This window comes from Triticum aestivum, chromosome 6A (assembly GCF_018294505.1).
Source record: "Triticum aestivum cultivar Chinese Spring chromosome 6A, IWGSC CS RefSeq v2.1, whole genome shotgun sequence".
In the NCBI taxonomy this organism is placed as follows: domain Eukaryota; kingdom Viridiplantae; phylum Streptophyta; class Magnoliopsida; order Poales; family Poaceae; genus Triticum; species Triticum aestivum.
In genome coordinates this window covers 203,406,257-203,420,014 of record NC_057809.1, presented here as the reverse complement: position 1 = coordinate 203,420,014, position 13,758 = coordinate 203,406,257, and the positions used below count along the sequence as shown (strand labels likewise).

General features: G+C 45.7%; 1 protein-coding gene across 1 annotated transcript; it reads right to left on the bottom strand.

The window, feature by feature from the left end:
- Window positions 1-4,897: 4,897 nt before the first annotated feature.
- LOC123127270 (MOB kinase activator-like 1A) lies at window positions 4,898-9,759 on the bottom strand. The gene is made up of 7 exons (XM_044546897.1): window positions 9,520-9,759; window positions 9,007-9,055; window positions 7,197-7,305; window positions 6,923-7,016; window positions 5,637-5,770; window positions 5,374-5,537; window positions 4,898-5,256 (listed from the first exon to the last, which is right to left on the bottom strand). Exons 1-7 carry the CDS (start codon window positions 9,540-9,542, stop codon window positions 5,182-5,184), a joined length of 648 nt encoding a protein of 215 aa, XP_044402832.1. The 5' UTR covers window positions 9,543-9,759; the 3' UTR covers window positions 4,898-5,181.
- Between the last annotated feature and the right edge of the window lie 3,999 nt (window positions 9,760-13,758).

The following is a 13,758-nucleotide window of genomic DNA, read 5'->3' as shown; positions in this document are numbered from 1 at the left end:
TCTAGAAACTTTTTGGTAACTTGTTGCCAAAGGGGGAGAAAAATGTATAGATCATAGGCTTCGAGAGAGAGTGTTGCTTTTTTATTCTCTCTTGCTTTGGTGGTTGAACTTTATTTGCTTGATTGAGATACTTTCTGTCTGTGTGATACTTGGATGTTCATGTGTGTTTGATCATATGCTACATTAATGCTTGTTGGATGACATTATCATTTTATCCCTATATGATCATTCACTTTGCTTGGTGATGAGTGCATGTATTTAATTATTATCATTTCGAGCGCTCCACCAAGATTTATGTGACATGGAAGAGTAACCCATGAGCCTAACTCTCTGTGCATTTGCAGTGCAAAGCAAATCATAAACTATGCACAAATTTAGGGGGAGCTCTTGCTTTTCACATACTTCTCAAAGCGACAATTTTTTTCACTCTTATTATCATTCGTCGAAGCTTTGATCTATATGTTTGTCATCAATTACCAAAAGGGGGGATATTGAAAGTGCAACTATCCCTAGGTGGTTTTGGTAATTCCTAACAACATATAGCTCATTGAGCTAATGTTATTCCAAGATTAATATTTCAGGAAAAGCTCAATGAATGGCATGGCATGGATGAGGAAAGTGGACCCCTCAAAATAATAAGGACAAAAAGATTGGCTCAAGCTCAAAGCTCAAGACTATACATTTTATATTTTAGTGATCCAAGATCACATTGAGTCTATAGGAAAAGCCAATACTATCAAGGAGGGATGAGGTGATGCTTGATGAGGTTCTTGCTTCATAGTGCTTAGTGATATGTTCCAAAACCCTCAACTACCTTCCCACATCCATATATGACCTAAACCAAAAGTCAAACTTGGCCCCACCGATTCTTTCTATCCAGCGCCACCGAGTTCAGATGTCATAGCCACTGCCACAAAACCCTAGGCAAATCGGTCTCACCGACAGGGATCTCGGTCACACCGAGATGGGGTTGTAATCTCTCTGTTTCCCTTCATAACATTTCGGTCCTACCGAGATGAGCGATCGGTCCCACCGAGATTGCAATGTAAACTCTCTGTTTCCCTTTTGTAACATTTCGGTCCCACCGATATGAGCGATCGGTCCCACCGAGTTTACATGACCAACTCTCTGGTTAGCTTATTACCAAAATCGGTCCCACCGAGTTTGTGTAATCGGTCACACCGAGATTACGTTATGCCCTAACCCTAACCATATCGGTCCTACCGAGTTGCATCTCAGTCCCACCGAAAATCCTAACGGTCACTAGATTTGCCAAATCGGTCCGACTGAGTTTCTCAATTCGGTCTCACCGAGATTGGTAAATTGTGTGTAACAGTTAGTTTTTGTGTGGAGGCTATATATACCCCTCCACCCACTCTTCATTCAGAGAGAGAGCCATCAGAACATACCTACACTTCCAATACACATTTTCTAAGAGAGAACCACCTACTCATGTGTTGAGGCCAAGATATTCCATTCCCACCATATGAATCTTGATCTCTAGCCTTCCCAAGTTGCTTTCCACTCAAATCTTCTTTCCACCAAATCCATATCCTATGAGAGAGAGTTGAGTGTTGGGGAGACTATCATTTGAAGCACAAGAGCAAGGAGTTCACCATCAACACACCATTTGTTACTTCTTGGAGAGTGGTGTCTCCTAGATTGACTAGGTGTCACTTGGGAGCCTCTGACAATATTGTGGAGTTGAACCAAGGAGTTTGTAAGGGCAAGGAGATCGCCTACTTCGTGAAGATCTACCGCTAGTGAGGCAAGTCCTTCGTGGGCGATGGCCATGATGGGATAGACAAGGTTGCTTCTTCGTGGACCCTTCGTGGGTGGAGCCCTACATGGACTTGCGCAACCGTTACCCTTCGTGGGTTGAAGTCTTCATCAACGTGGATGTACGATAGCACCACCTATCGGAACCACGACAAAAATATCCGTGTCTCCAATTGCGTTTGAATTCTCCAAACTCTTCCCTTTACATTCTTGCAAGTTGCATGCTTTACTTTCCGCTGCTCATAGACTCTTTGCATGCTTGCTTGAATTGTGTTAAGATTACTTGACTTGTTTTAAGATAGCTAAAATCTGCCAAAGATTAAAATTAGGAAAAGGATAGATTTTTAATTGGTTAAGTAGTCTAATCACCCCTCTCTAGACATACTTTCGATCCTACAACATCATATTGCTTGAGTTTATTCCTCTACATCATGTCATCTTACTTAAAGCGTTATTCTGTTCTTCATGAACTTAATACTCTAGATGCAGGCAGGAGTCGATCGATGTGTGGAGTAATAGTAGTAGATGCAGGCAGGGGTCGGTCTACTTGACACGGACGTGATGCCTATATTACATAATCATTTCCTTGGATATCGTCATAACTTTGCATTTTTCTATCAATTGCTCAACAGTAATTTGTTCATCCACCGTATTATTTGCTATCTTGAGAGAAGCCTCTAGTGAAACCTATGGCCCCGGGGTCTATTTTCCATCATATTAGTTTTTGATCTACTATTTTGCAATCTTTTATTTTCAAATCTATAAACCAAAAACCCAAAAATATTTACTTTATCTTTTGTTTAGTTTCACCTATCTCTATCAGATCTCACCTTTGCAAGTGACCGTGAAGGGATTGACCACCACTTTATCGCGTTGGGTGCAAGTGTTTGATTATTTGTGCAGGTATTGGTGATTTGTGTGTTCTTCTCCTACTGGATTGATACCTTGGTTCTCTAACTAAGGAAAATACTTATGTCTACTTTGCTGCATCACCCTTTTCTCTTCAAGGGAAAAACCAACGGAAGCTCAAGAAGTAGCATCTACTCCACAAAAAATGATAACCACCATCTCATCGAAAGACGGGACACCTTAGCCTCTATCATATTGAAACCTCGGCACGACTACTAGGCTCCTCGGGTGGGGATGAACTAGCGCACCCGCCATTCGCAGAGCGGGGAGCCTACTTTGTCGGGCGGCCGCGACGCCCCCTCTTATGGGAGGGGGCAGGGCATCAGCGGCCGCAGGATCCCTAGGGAGAATCCGACACTAGCCTCATGCATCACCAATTGGTCGGTGGGGTGAAGGCGCATGGGCGGCCTTCCTCTCATAGCCCTTCCTGTGAAGGGCCCACAAGGGTAGCAGTACCAGAGGCAGTATGCTAGGCCCTGAACCAACCACGGGCTCTCTCTACCCAGGGTTAGCGGTGGCTGGGGCGCCTAGATCCCCATGCTCCGCTTGAGCACGAGCCTCTGCAAGCGCCCCATCTAAGATCTTCGCTTAGATGGCAACGATCTGTTCGAGGTGAGGGCCCTTCCCACCTCGAAACACAATGTCACAATCCGGGGCCACCTCCCCCAGGTAGGAGATTCTTGAACGTGGTTATTTTTCTTATATTTTTTTCTTAGAAATACAATAGAAACATAGACGCACACATCACATACGCACGCTCACCTCTATGAATCGATCTTGCGAGTTACCTTCATGGATCGACCTTCCTTAATACCAATGGACGTGGTTGTTCTTATCACATGTTATACTATGTGTTTTACTTTCATACTTGTGTTCATGTTGACGCTTTCTTGTGTTTTTTGATTGAATGTTGGATCAGAATACACGAGCCTCTTCAGGTCCTTTGCTCTCATTCACTTTACAAGTTTTGTGGCAACTCTTTGACATGAGCCATTTCGCCATGTTGTTTTTATTTTTAGGGTAATGATATGGCATTTGATAGAAGAATTGAAAATGCTTGCGTAATTTCCATCCTTTTTGTTTATGTCCAAGGGCCAGGAAGTTGTGGACTGCTATGTCAACTGTTTGGAGGCTTCCTGCGATTAAGAATGTTGTGCATACTAGGAAGGAGTGGCTGCTCAATGCACTGGAACTGATGGATGCTACAGAACGTAGCATGTTCCTGTTGACACCGTGGAGAGCTTAGTTTATTCGCAACAAAATTGTTCATGATAAAGCTCCGCCCCCTCTTGAGGTCTCGAAACGCTTTCTCTGCAGTTATCTAGACACTCTAATCGCTATTAAGCATGACCCCTTCGCTGATCCATGCAAGGGAAGGTCGGTTTTGCACATGAATGTGATTTCCAGGTCACATGAACAATCGATCAAGATCGCTCAACCCTGCTAGAATGTGCCTCCTGTTGGGTGGATAAAATTAAACACTGTTGGGTCATTCACACTGAATGGATCTGGTGGTACTTGTATATGGTTTTGTGTGATAATGAGGGCGCGGTTATATTTTCTTTATGCAAAGTTCTTTACTTTTGTGGGGACGCGCTCGAAGTTGAGCTTGGTGGGTCTTTCCCAAGCACTAATGAGAAGTAATTTACCTGTGATGGTTGAGATGGATTCACTAGAAGCTGTTCGTATGATCCAGTTAGGCAACATTGATAGATCGATTTATTCTTGTTTGGTCGAGGAGATTAAGCTACTCCTAAAACTCCATAGAACTAGTATTACTCATGTTAGACATTCACAGAACATGGTTAGCAATTGTTTAGCTATTTTTGCTATGGAAGGTAGAACATTGACATGGTTGGGGTCTGGCCCTCCTCCAGTGATTGACGGAAAAACTTCATATCACTTATAATCCTACATAATAAATTTCATAGAAAAATTCATGAGAAAAAAAAAAACCTTTGATCTTGTTATGAAATTTCTGAGACTAAAAAATTGTCTATGACATCTGATGTCTTTTCGTTCATCTCGCCTGCGACCTATGCTGATACATAGAGGAGAGAACAATTATTTTTACCAGGAGCAGGAGTGCAGAAACCTACAAAACCTCCACCGAAGCTACTGCAGCAGCAATAAGACGTCAAGGCACCAAGAGCAAAGACCCAATTGGATTTCATTAAGAAGCAAAGACTCTCATCCATCAACAACTGCATTGTCATCTTAAAACTGCCCTTTTCAATGTTATTACTATCACAACCGAACCCAAACATGCATGTTATAGCAGTACAATCGCGTTTGCACAGGAGAACTGCTGAACATGTACACACAAATACATCACTGGTAATATACATGTTTTTGTGTTTTTATGTCAAAGAAATGGAACAAGAAGATTTGTGCCAGTAAATTATTGGCGCAGATAGCCCAATCGCTCGACCATTCCTGTAGAAGACTCAGTAGCAGCCATGTTTAGTTCGGTTCAGCCTCAGTGTTTCCTTCTCAGTATGGAACGATGATTGATTCGATGAGCTCCTGGAGGGGAGCCAGTTCTTTCTTGTCAATCAGCCCAAATTCCTGCATCACAAGCCAATAGATGTAAATTCTTTGCTGTTACTTTCTTTTCTATTTTCCAAGCCAAGAGCAGACCACGATGGTCGACGGCACAATCACTATGAATGGTGAGAGACTCACGTTCGTAAACAGAATGAAGTGCTTGAAGCAGGTGTTAAGATGAGCCTCCTCCTTGAGGCTGACAATCTTCTGAAAATGGGAGTGATATATGTGGGCATAAACACGAAACAAGCGCTTGAAAATTGTGTTTACAACATCCTTGAAGTTGGGTGGAAATGGTGTGCCTGATAAATGAAATCAACCCAGATCAGGTAAACTTGACAGCTCCAATAATATGAAGCACTTCCGAGAAACTAATGGGGTCCAGGATGCGGGCAACATACCAAGCTTCTGAGGAAATAAGGATTCATTGTCAAGCTGGCCTTCAATCCAGTCCATTAGGTACTCCACGTATTTTGGTGCTGACACTTCTATGGGCTTCTTTATCTGTACACCATCAGCCCATCGGTACTCATACCTACACGAAGATAGCAGTTCTTTTGTCATGATATATCACCTAAATATTCAACTAATTATGAAGAAAAATCAATCAGGGGATTATGGGCGTGAGAAAGTCTAATTGATAATATATGGAGCGCTGTATGCCTGCATCACACTGCCTATCGAAATGCTATCACATTTTGGAAATTCGCTTCTTTCAGAAAGGGGTGTAACCACAACTATTTAGTTAATGTTCAAACCTAATTATATCTTTGGCAAAAAATAATTATTATATCAGGACAAGGGAAAGTAACAGGACACTGAAGAGAATTCCGTGTGCAGAATAACATGAAACCACGAGGAATAGATTTGCCTGGCGCAGTATTCTAAACCAAAACCCAAGCTTTAACACCCTGATAATTAGACAATATTGGGACAAATTTAAATAACAGAACTATTTTATTTTCTTGTTCAAATGCGATAAAGTACTTCATTTATCTATTAGCTTCAAGTAAAGAAAGATAAATCATCTTGCATATACTGTCACACTCCCTACGTTCCTAAAAATAAGGTGTGAAACCTTTTTCGCAAAGACCAAGACGTCTTAGAAGTTTTGGACCATTTTGCCCCTGGTAAATCACATGCTGAGCCGTTATTAGCACACACGACGCTGTGCATGGCCAACCAGAGGCTGCTAGCTCTACCCTGATTCACGCTGGCCATTACTCTCTTGATGCATGCATGCGGGAATAACGGCAAGAGGAGGCGAGCGGTTCACAATGCAACTAAGGCAAGCATGTCTTTAGAGGAGCAGGGTGCAGCATGGAGGGGCACATAGGAGTGCACCCTGTTTAGTGGAATTCTGAGAAAAGTTTCATGCCTTCTTCTTAGGAATGGAGGGAGCAAGGTTAGGGAAATAATTAAAGACACCATGGGTCATTTGTTAAGCTTTTAGCATAAACATGGACAAAGAAATTAAACATGCACGGCAGGAACTAGAAGCCTTCAATAGTTGTAAAATAAGATATCATTTAGATGATCTACAGCAGATAATGACCAGGTGCTATAAATTGCAGAACCATAAAACAACTTGTCAAAATTAAATAGCAATCTCATGAAGAGACTAAAAGGTTTCCGACTTGTTCCTTTTTGAGAAGTTCAAAGAATTGAGATTGATGGGCAGGCATACTTTGGGCCTGCAGTCATTGTTGGGCAGCTTTCGGATGTGCAGAACTCTGTGAGTGTGCCATACAGCAGGTTAACTTGATTAAAGAAGTCCACAGCTGAGAAGCAAAACACACATATTAGCTCCAGTGAAATTACTTGTTTCCATAACATTTTTTATGGCAATGTTATTCAGTACCAACCACAGAATATTCTAAATCCAACAAATATCAAAACGAATATAGAATGAAATATGTCAAGTATGGGTCACGGCAAAAAAGGAAACTGAAGAACATTACTGTTAACAGCAAGCCATTCATTGATATCCTCTCCAGGAGGCAGCCTCACAGCTTCCCTAAGGTTTCCACTACCGAGGGTTGCATCTATGTGCTTTCGGAGCTGTGCCCCCTGTAGATAAAAAGGAAGACAATAAATGGATAATATCAAATTATGTATATCACGGTGTAATCTAAATGTTTCCTCCCAGTTTCTGAGTGGCGTATATAACAAGCAAACTCTGTGGCAAATTTAATATACAAAGGACACCCCAGAGATGGATGTTCATTTTATGTGGCAAATCTAGCGATGCAAGTACATTTTATGCCTAAATCTGCACCCACCTTTGGTGATTTAGGAAGGTTGAATCTGCTAAGCAACGACAAATAAGCATTGCTTAAGGCTTAGACATCAATCCAGCACAAGCATTTGTAGACCAAACTCACCCTGAGCCATGGCAGGTTTGTAAAACACCCCATTTCCCATACGATAAAAACATGACGTACGATAAGTTACAATTCATTTCCACCATGTACATCTATTAAAGGAATCCAGTGCAGTGAATATATGACACAATGAATTGAATCTGAGAAGTTGGATACGACAAAATGTTTGATACTGCCTTTTTGGAATAGATGGGACCATGGGAGTATAGTAGGAACATTAACCATGCACTAAAACCTTTTTGCTTACCTGACCGACCATGACAAAAACACCACGCTCATGTCTATGTGAAAGCCAACAAGAATATCAATCGAGTAACATGGTGTTTGACTTTGGAAAAGTTTGAACAAAAAGTAGATGAGTAACAGTTGTCTGCTTTACTTTTAAAACAAGTTCAATTCCCTGATTTATCATCACCAGTCCATGTACCCAACAATAACATATAGAATTCCGCAATCCTTAAGTTAATGTAAACAAACTAATGGTTCTAGCTCCACCATATACATTTCCAACTATAAGCAAAATGTGCATGCCCCATATATAGGTTATGACAACCAACAAAAGGCCTGGATGTAGCACCATTTAAGTAACACCAGTGATGACTATAAATCACCGCCTACTTACGACTTAAGCCAGGAAACCGTTCATCTCCCATTCAACTCATGCCACCGTCTTGAACCACACAAATCTTGTCACCGCAACCGGAATTTTACCACACACGGGAATAATCGCGAGCAACCGAAGCAGACACTAAATCCATAGCCGAATGACTCATGGCGGCCAAGAATAATGCCACTGGCGCCGCTGATTACTGAAGCAGCGGCCACAACACCATTGTGGAGACTAGCAAACGATGAATTTTACATGAGAACCCAACCCGCTCGTTGCTCTATTCAGCTCGCTGCTGAGAATCGCGCAAATCTGATACCAGTCGTAATGCCTGACTGACTTGACACAGATAGCAATTGTTTGTGGGATACAATAAACCTTAGTTATTTGTGGATACAACTTATCACGAAATGAGGAAGCGAGAGACACAGAGAGGACAGAGTAGAGTTCTACTTTCAGATCATTCCATACATGCCGATCTCCAGGCTACAAGTTAGTTAATAACAACAACGCCTGCTCATGCAACACGCGCCCCACCCACTCCACACCCCACACTCGACTCGCCTGCTTGAAAACGTATTGTTCAGTGGCCCCTTCCCCTTGTCAGACATGGAACTCCTTCCAGTCATTACACCAGGCTATTATACCAAATTCCTCCCAACGACGAAAACAGAGCAATTTCTATGCTAGGATACTGAAATGCTGTGATCCACTGCCAGTTGCTCTTGCTGGTACCAGGAATACAGTGGAATTAGGTTCTTGGGAGGTCAGTATCCTCACCTTGCTGCCTGATGGAGCACTTTTCTTGGGACGGAACGTCTTCTGATTCCTGGCAAAAAGGGAGAAGGGATTGTCAGGGTGATTGCGTCAAGAAGCAAAACAGGCCGGGAAGAGAACGAAGTTGAGCATAGCAGCAAAATTGCGGGAAACAAACAGCTAATGTATTACTACTCCACCAGGCATCATACAAAACCATGAAATCCGTCATAAACTGCATGGATCGGAGAGAAACAGCGATTTCGGTCTACGAATCCGCAACTAACTCCGAGCGAGCTAGGGCTTGTCACCAGCTGAAGAAACAGTCCTGCTCCGAACGGATCTCCACTCCAGTCCAGTGCAACGGACGAGTACGACGGGAATTTCCTGGAGACGTGGCGCGCTTCGGTCGAAGAAGATCCCGAGGCGTGTTCGCCGGAGAGGGTTCGAAGACGCATGGGGGTGAAGAACAGCAGGATCGTGGAACAGAGCAAAGCAAAGGGGGAGGGGGAGGGGGCCGGGGGAGCTCGGGCTCACCGTCCGAGGCCGAAGAGACTCATCCTGCCGCCGCTTCCTCCTGGTCGGCCGGTCGCTCTCCCCCTCCGATCCGAGGAAGGAAGCAGGGGGGAGATGGTGATGGAGCTGCTGCTACTACTGCGGGGTGGAGGTAGGAAGGAAGGCTGCGTGCGAGTGCGACTCAGGCAAAAATAATTTGGCCGAGGTCGCTGGCTGGCTCGTCAGAGCATGATGCGGCGCCGCGGGGCATCATGGGCCGGCGCGGTGGCAGCAGGGGCCGTCGGATATGGGGGACGGACGGCGGATGGCCGCGGCCTGGCTGGCATCCATGATCCCGCACCCGAGATTCCGGAGTCGGATCAAGATCTGGCTGTGGTGAGTAAGAGCATCTGCAACCGGACATCTCAAACCCGTCTCATAAGCCCGGGCCATTGTCCGGTTACGATTTTTTGACCCGAACAAGCTCCTTAAACGGGTCAGAAACGTCCGGGCTGACCGGTATCCTTCATATCCAGTTCAAATATGGGGCGAATATGAGGGCGTCCGGGCGCGCCTAGGCACGCCCGCCACATCGGACCCAACAGACTGGCCTCACTTTAAATTGCACCAAATCCATCGAACCCTTCCTCCTCCTCCCACCGTCCTCCAACCATTCCCGCGCCTGAACCCTCGTCATCCTCCACCTTTGCTCTCAATCCTCACCTCCGGTCCCTGTCCACCGCCGAAGATGTCGTCCAGCCCGACCCACACCACCGCGACAGAGACATAGTCCGTCTCGTCCGTCGGCGGTGTAATTCGCCGGTTGTGACCTGCAAGGAGGAGAACGTCGCCCGCAAGTTGCGGCGATGCCGGCAACGAGAGAGGGAGGCGGCGGCGGCGCAGGGAGGTTCAGACGTGGTGGAGCAGCTGTCTCCTCCGCCGTGCCCGGGTCCCCGCACCCCTTCCCTCCGAGCGCCTACGCGGATTACGTCGCCCGACCCCATTGGGACAGATGATGATCTGACCGTCGGCTGGGCCATTCCGGCGAGCTTTGCGACCACGCAGATGCCGGCGGTTGACATGTGTTACTCGTCGCAGCTCGTTCGGGCGCGGATAAGCACGGGCTCCAGCAATGCACGGGTTTCCCTCGACATATTCGACGGAATGACCGAACAAGAGTCGGTGTGTTTTCTTTGCTCTTGTCCAATCTGATTTTAGCATAGACCACTAGCTCATTTCGCTCATGATGAATGATTGTAAACTATAATCATGTAGGAGGCGTTCTTGTCGAACATGATCAATGAAAATGAAAATCTGACCGAAATGAAGTATGAATTGGAGGCCACCACCGCATTTGAAGTTGGGACAACACTCGATCCCAATCCGAGCAAGAAGAAGAAGAAGACCAAAACGCCGAAGGCAAGAGGTCCAGCATTCTCGAGATTTGAGGACATCTTGTCACTACTGCAGGTTGCTGCTAACGCGACACTACGATCAGAGACCCTTCGACGAAACTGTGTGCGATGCCATAATCGCAAAAGATGGTGTAAAAATCCGTCAAAAAAGATGCAAAACGTTTGCGATGGAGGATCCATCAAACATAGTTCATATTTTCGTTGCGTGTACGATACAGAGCATACGGTTCAGTTTAATTAACTGTTTGTGATGATGAGGAACAAAAGAAACATGCAGTCAGATGAATGTGTGTGCGATATACAACATACGGTTCACTCGGATGAACTGTTTGTGATTAGGCAACACAAAAGAAACGAGCAGCCAGATGAAAGTGTGTGCGATATATGATATGAGGTTCATTCGGATGAACTGTTTGCATTAAAACAAGAGAACAAAAACGGTTCAATATAAAAAAATGTGTGTGATAAGCGGAAAATAGGTTTGTAATCAGAAATGTGTGCGAATACCGATAATAACAGAACGGTTCCCTAGTGTGGTCCGTGTTCATCTAATCATCATCTCCTTCTTGTGCTAGCTCGATATTCCTTCTATGCTAAGTTTCCATTAATTGATGGCGTTTTATGAACACGCCACCGTTTTCCGCCATTTCCTCACATGTTTTCCCGTCACCTAGTGATATTGTGCATAGGCGGCGCGCGACGCACGGTGGCGACAAGTGCAGCCTGTAGAACATCCACATTTTCCAAGCATGCCAACCCAAGAAAGCGCCGCCTCTGCCATCAACCTCGTCGACGAGGAAAACGAGCAGACGCCACGGTCCGTCGAGGCCGAGGCGCTCCCCGGCAACGCGATGGACGACGCCGTGATGCGCGTCATCGCCATGGTTGAGCAGACCTTTGGCGCATGGCGCTTGAGCGCCGCGGATCAAGTTAGGCATGTCAGCACCGACAGGCTGCAGCTCACTGCACAACATGATCGATGGCGCGCCGCAGAGCAAGCTAGGTGTGTCCGCGCCGATAGGCTGCGGCTCGCCGCACGGCGAGACTGTTGGAGCGTCGCAGAGCGAGAGGTGCGGCGCGCCACACAGCAAGAGCGGATCCATCGGCGCTTGCCTGCTGTCGACACGGCGTCGCAGCTGGGTACACGTCCGGTCAGTACCCCCATTCTTCGCCAGGAGTGGGCAGAGGCCCTCAGCGCCGTACTTGCACCAGAGGTCGGCTGCGCCGTACTTGCACCGGATGCCCGCCGCACCGTTCGCATGGGTACCGTCGTTCGCCTTGTCCGCGACCCGTTGGATGCCAACGCGCTAGTCCGTAGGCTCGACTGCCTCCTTGGCCCAAGTGTCCACCTGGGCGCAGTAGAGGAACATGGCCGTCACATCCTTGAGCTGGTGATCTCCGATGAAATAGCCAACTTGGAGCTCGAGATCGCGCTCCAGATGTACCGCGAGCGTGTCGACTGCTTGGACGAATGCCTGCACGAGTTCAGGCAGAGCCAAGAGCTACCGTAGGCAAGGGCTGCTGGTCATGGTCTCATGGACACGTTTTATTTTGAAAGATCGTTTCGACGTGGATAGCTATATATTCGCAACAATCATAGTATTGCTTTGTTTATTGCGATGTTTCAATGTGTACTCTGTTTTCCATTATTATATGTTCTGTTTCAATGTGTGTATATACATTTTCCATTCTGTATATGTGGATGATAATAGCTAGATTTAAATTAGTATATAAAAACAGATAAAAATGGAATTCATAATATATATATATATATTAATTGTTCATTAGTTCATCATAGAATATATATAAAATATCATCACATATATGTGATGATACTTAACTACTAGGTACAATGCATAAAATTGAAAACAAACAATACTAAAACTAATAATCCCTCCTGGGCCAGTATTCCGGCAGCCCCTCGCCAGTAGCCCCACGCCAGCAGCTCCCTGGTGCGCGGCGTCTTCCCAGTGCGGAGGCAGTACTCCGCCTCCTCCACCTCGCAGCGCTTGACGTACCGATCTGCCTCTTGCTGGCGGACGCACGCGGCCGATCTTGCCATTTCGTTGGGCGCCCACCGGAGCTCCTCGTCGGTGGCACGCTGGAGCTTATCGGCACACCTCCATGCAGCGACGAGGCGCCCAGTGCCTATGACCTTCCTCGTGAAGTACCCGTCTTCGTACACCTCCTCGGCACGACGACGCGTCCGCCCCCAAAGCTCCATCACCTCCTTTTTCCATGCGGCATCACGGGCTTCACAGGCCGCCTGTTACCTAGCTTCCTCCTCTGCCATCTCCTTCTTGAATGCCACTTGCCTGGCTTTCTCAGCCGCCTGCAGCGACTTCCACAGACAAAGATTGTACTGGCCCCAAAACCAATCCAAAGTTGGGGGGGTCCGGCACAACCTCGTCAAGCGGTGCGTAGGGGTCCTCGTCGTTGCTAATCGAGTGAGCGTCCTCGGGGGTGAAGGAAATATGCCCTAGAGGCAATAATAAAGTTATTATTTATTTCCTCATATCATGATAAATGTTTATTATTCATGCTAGAATTGTATTAACCGGAAACTTAGTACATGTGTGAATACATAGACAAACAGAGTGTCACTAGTATGCCTATACTTGACTAGGTCGTTAATTAAAGATGGTTATGTTTCCTAACCATAGACATGAGTTGTCATTTGATTAACGGGATCACATCGTTAGGAGAATGATGTGATTGACTTGACCCATTTCGTTAGCTTAGCACTTGATCGTTTAGTATGTTGCTATTGCTTTCTTCATGAATTATATATGTTCCTATGACTATGAGATTATGCAACTCCCGTTTACCGGAGGAACACTTTGTGTGCTACCAAAAGTCACAATGT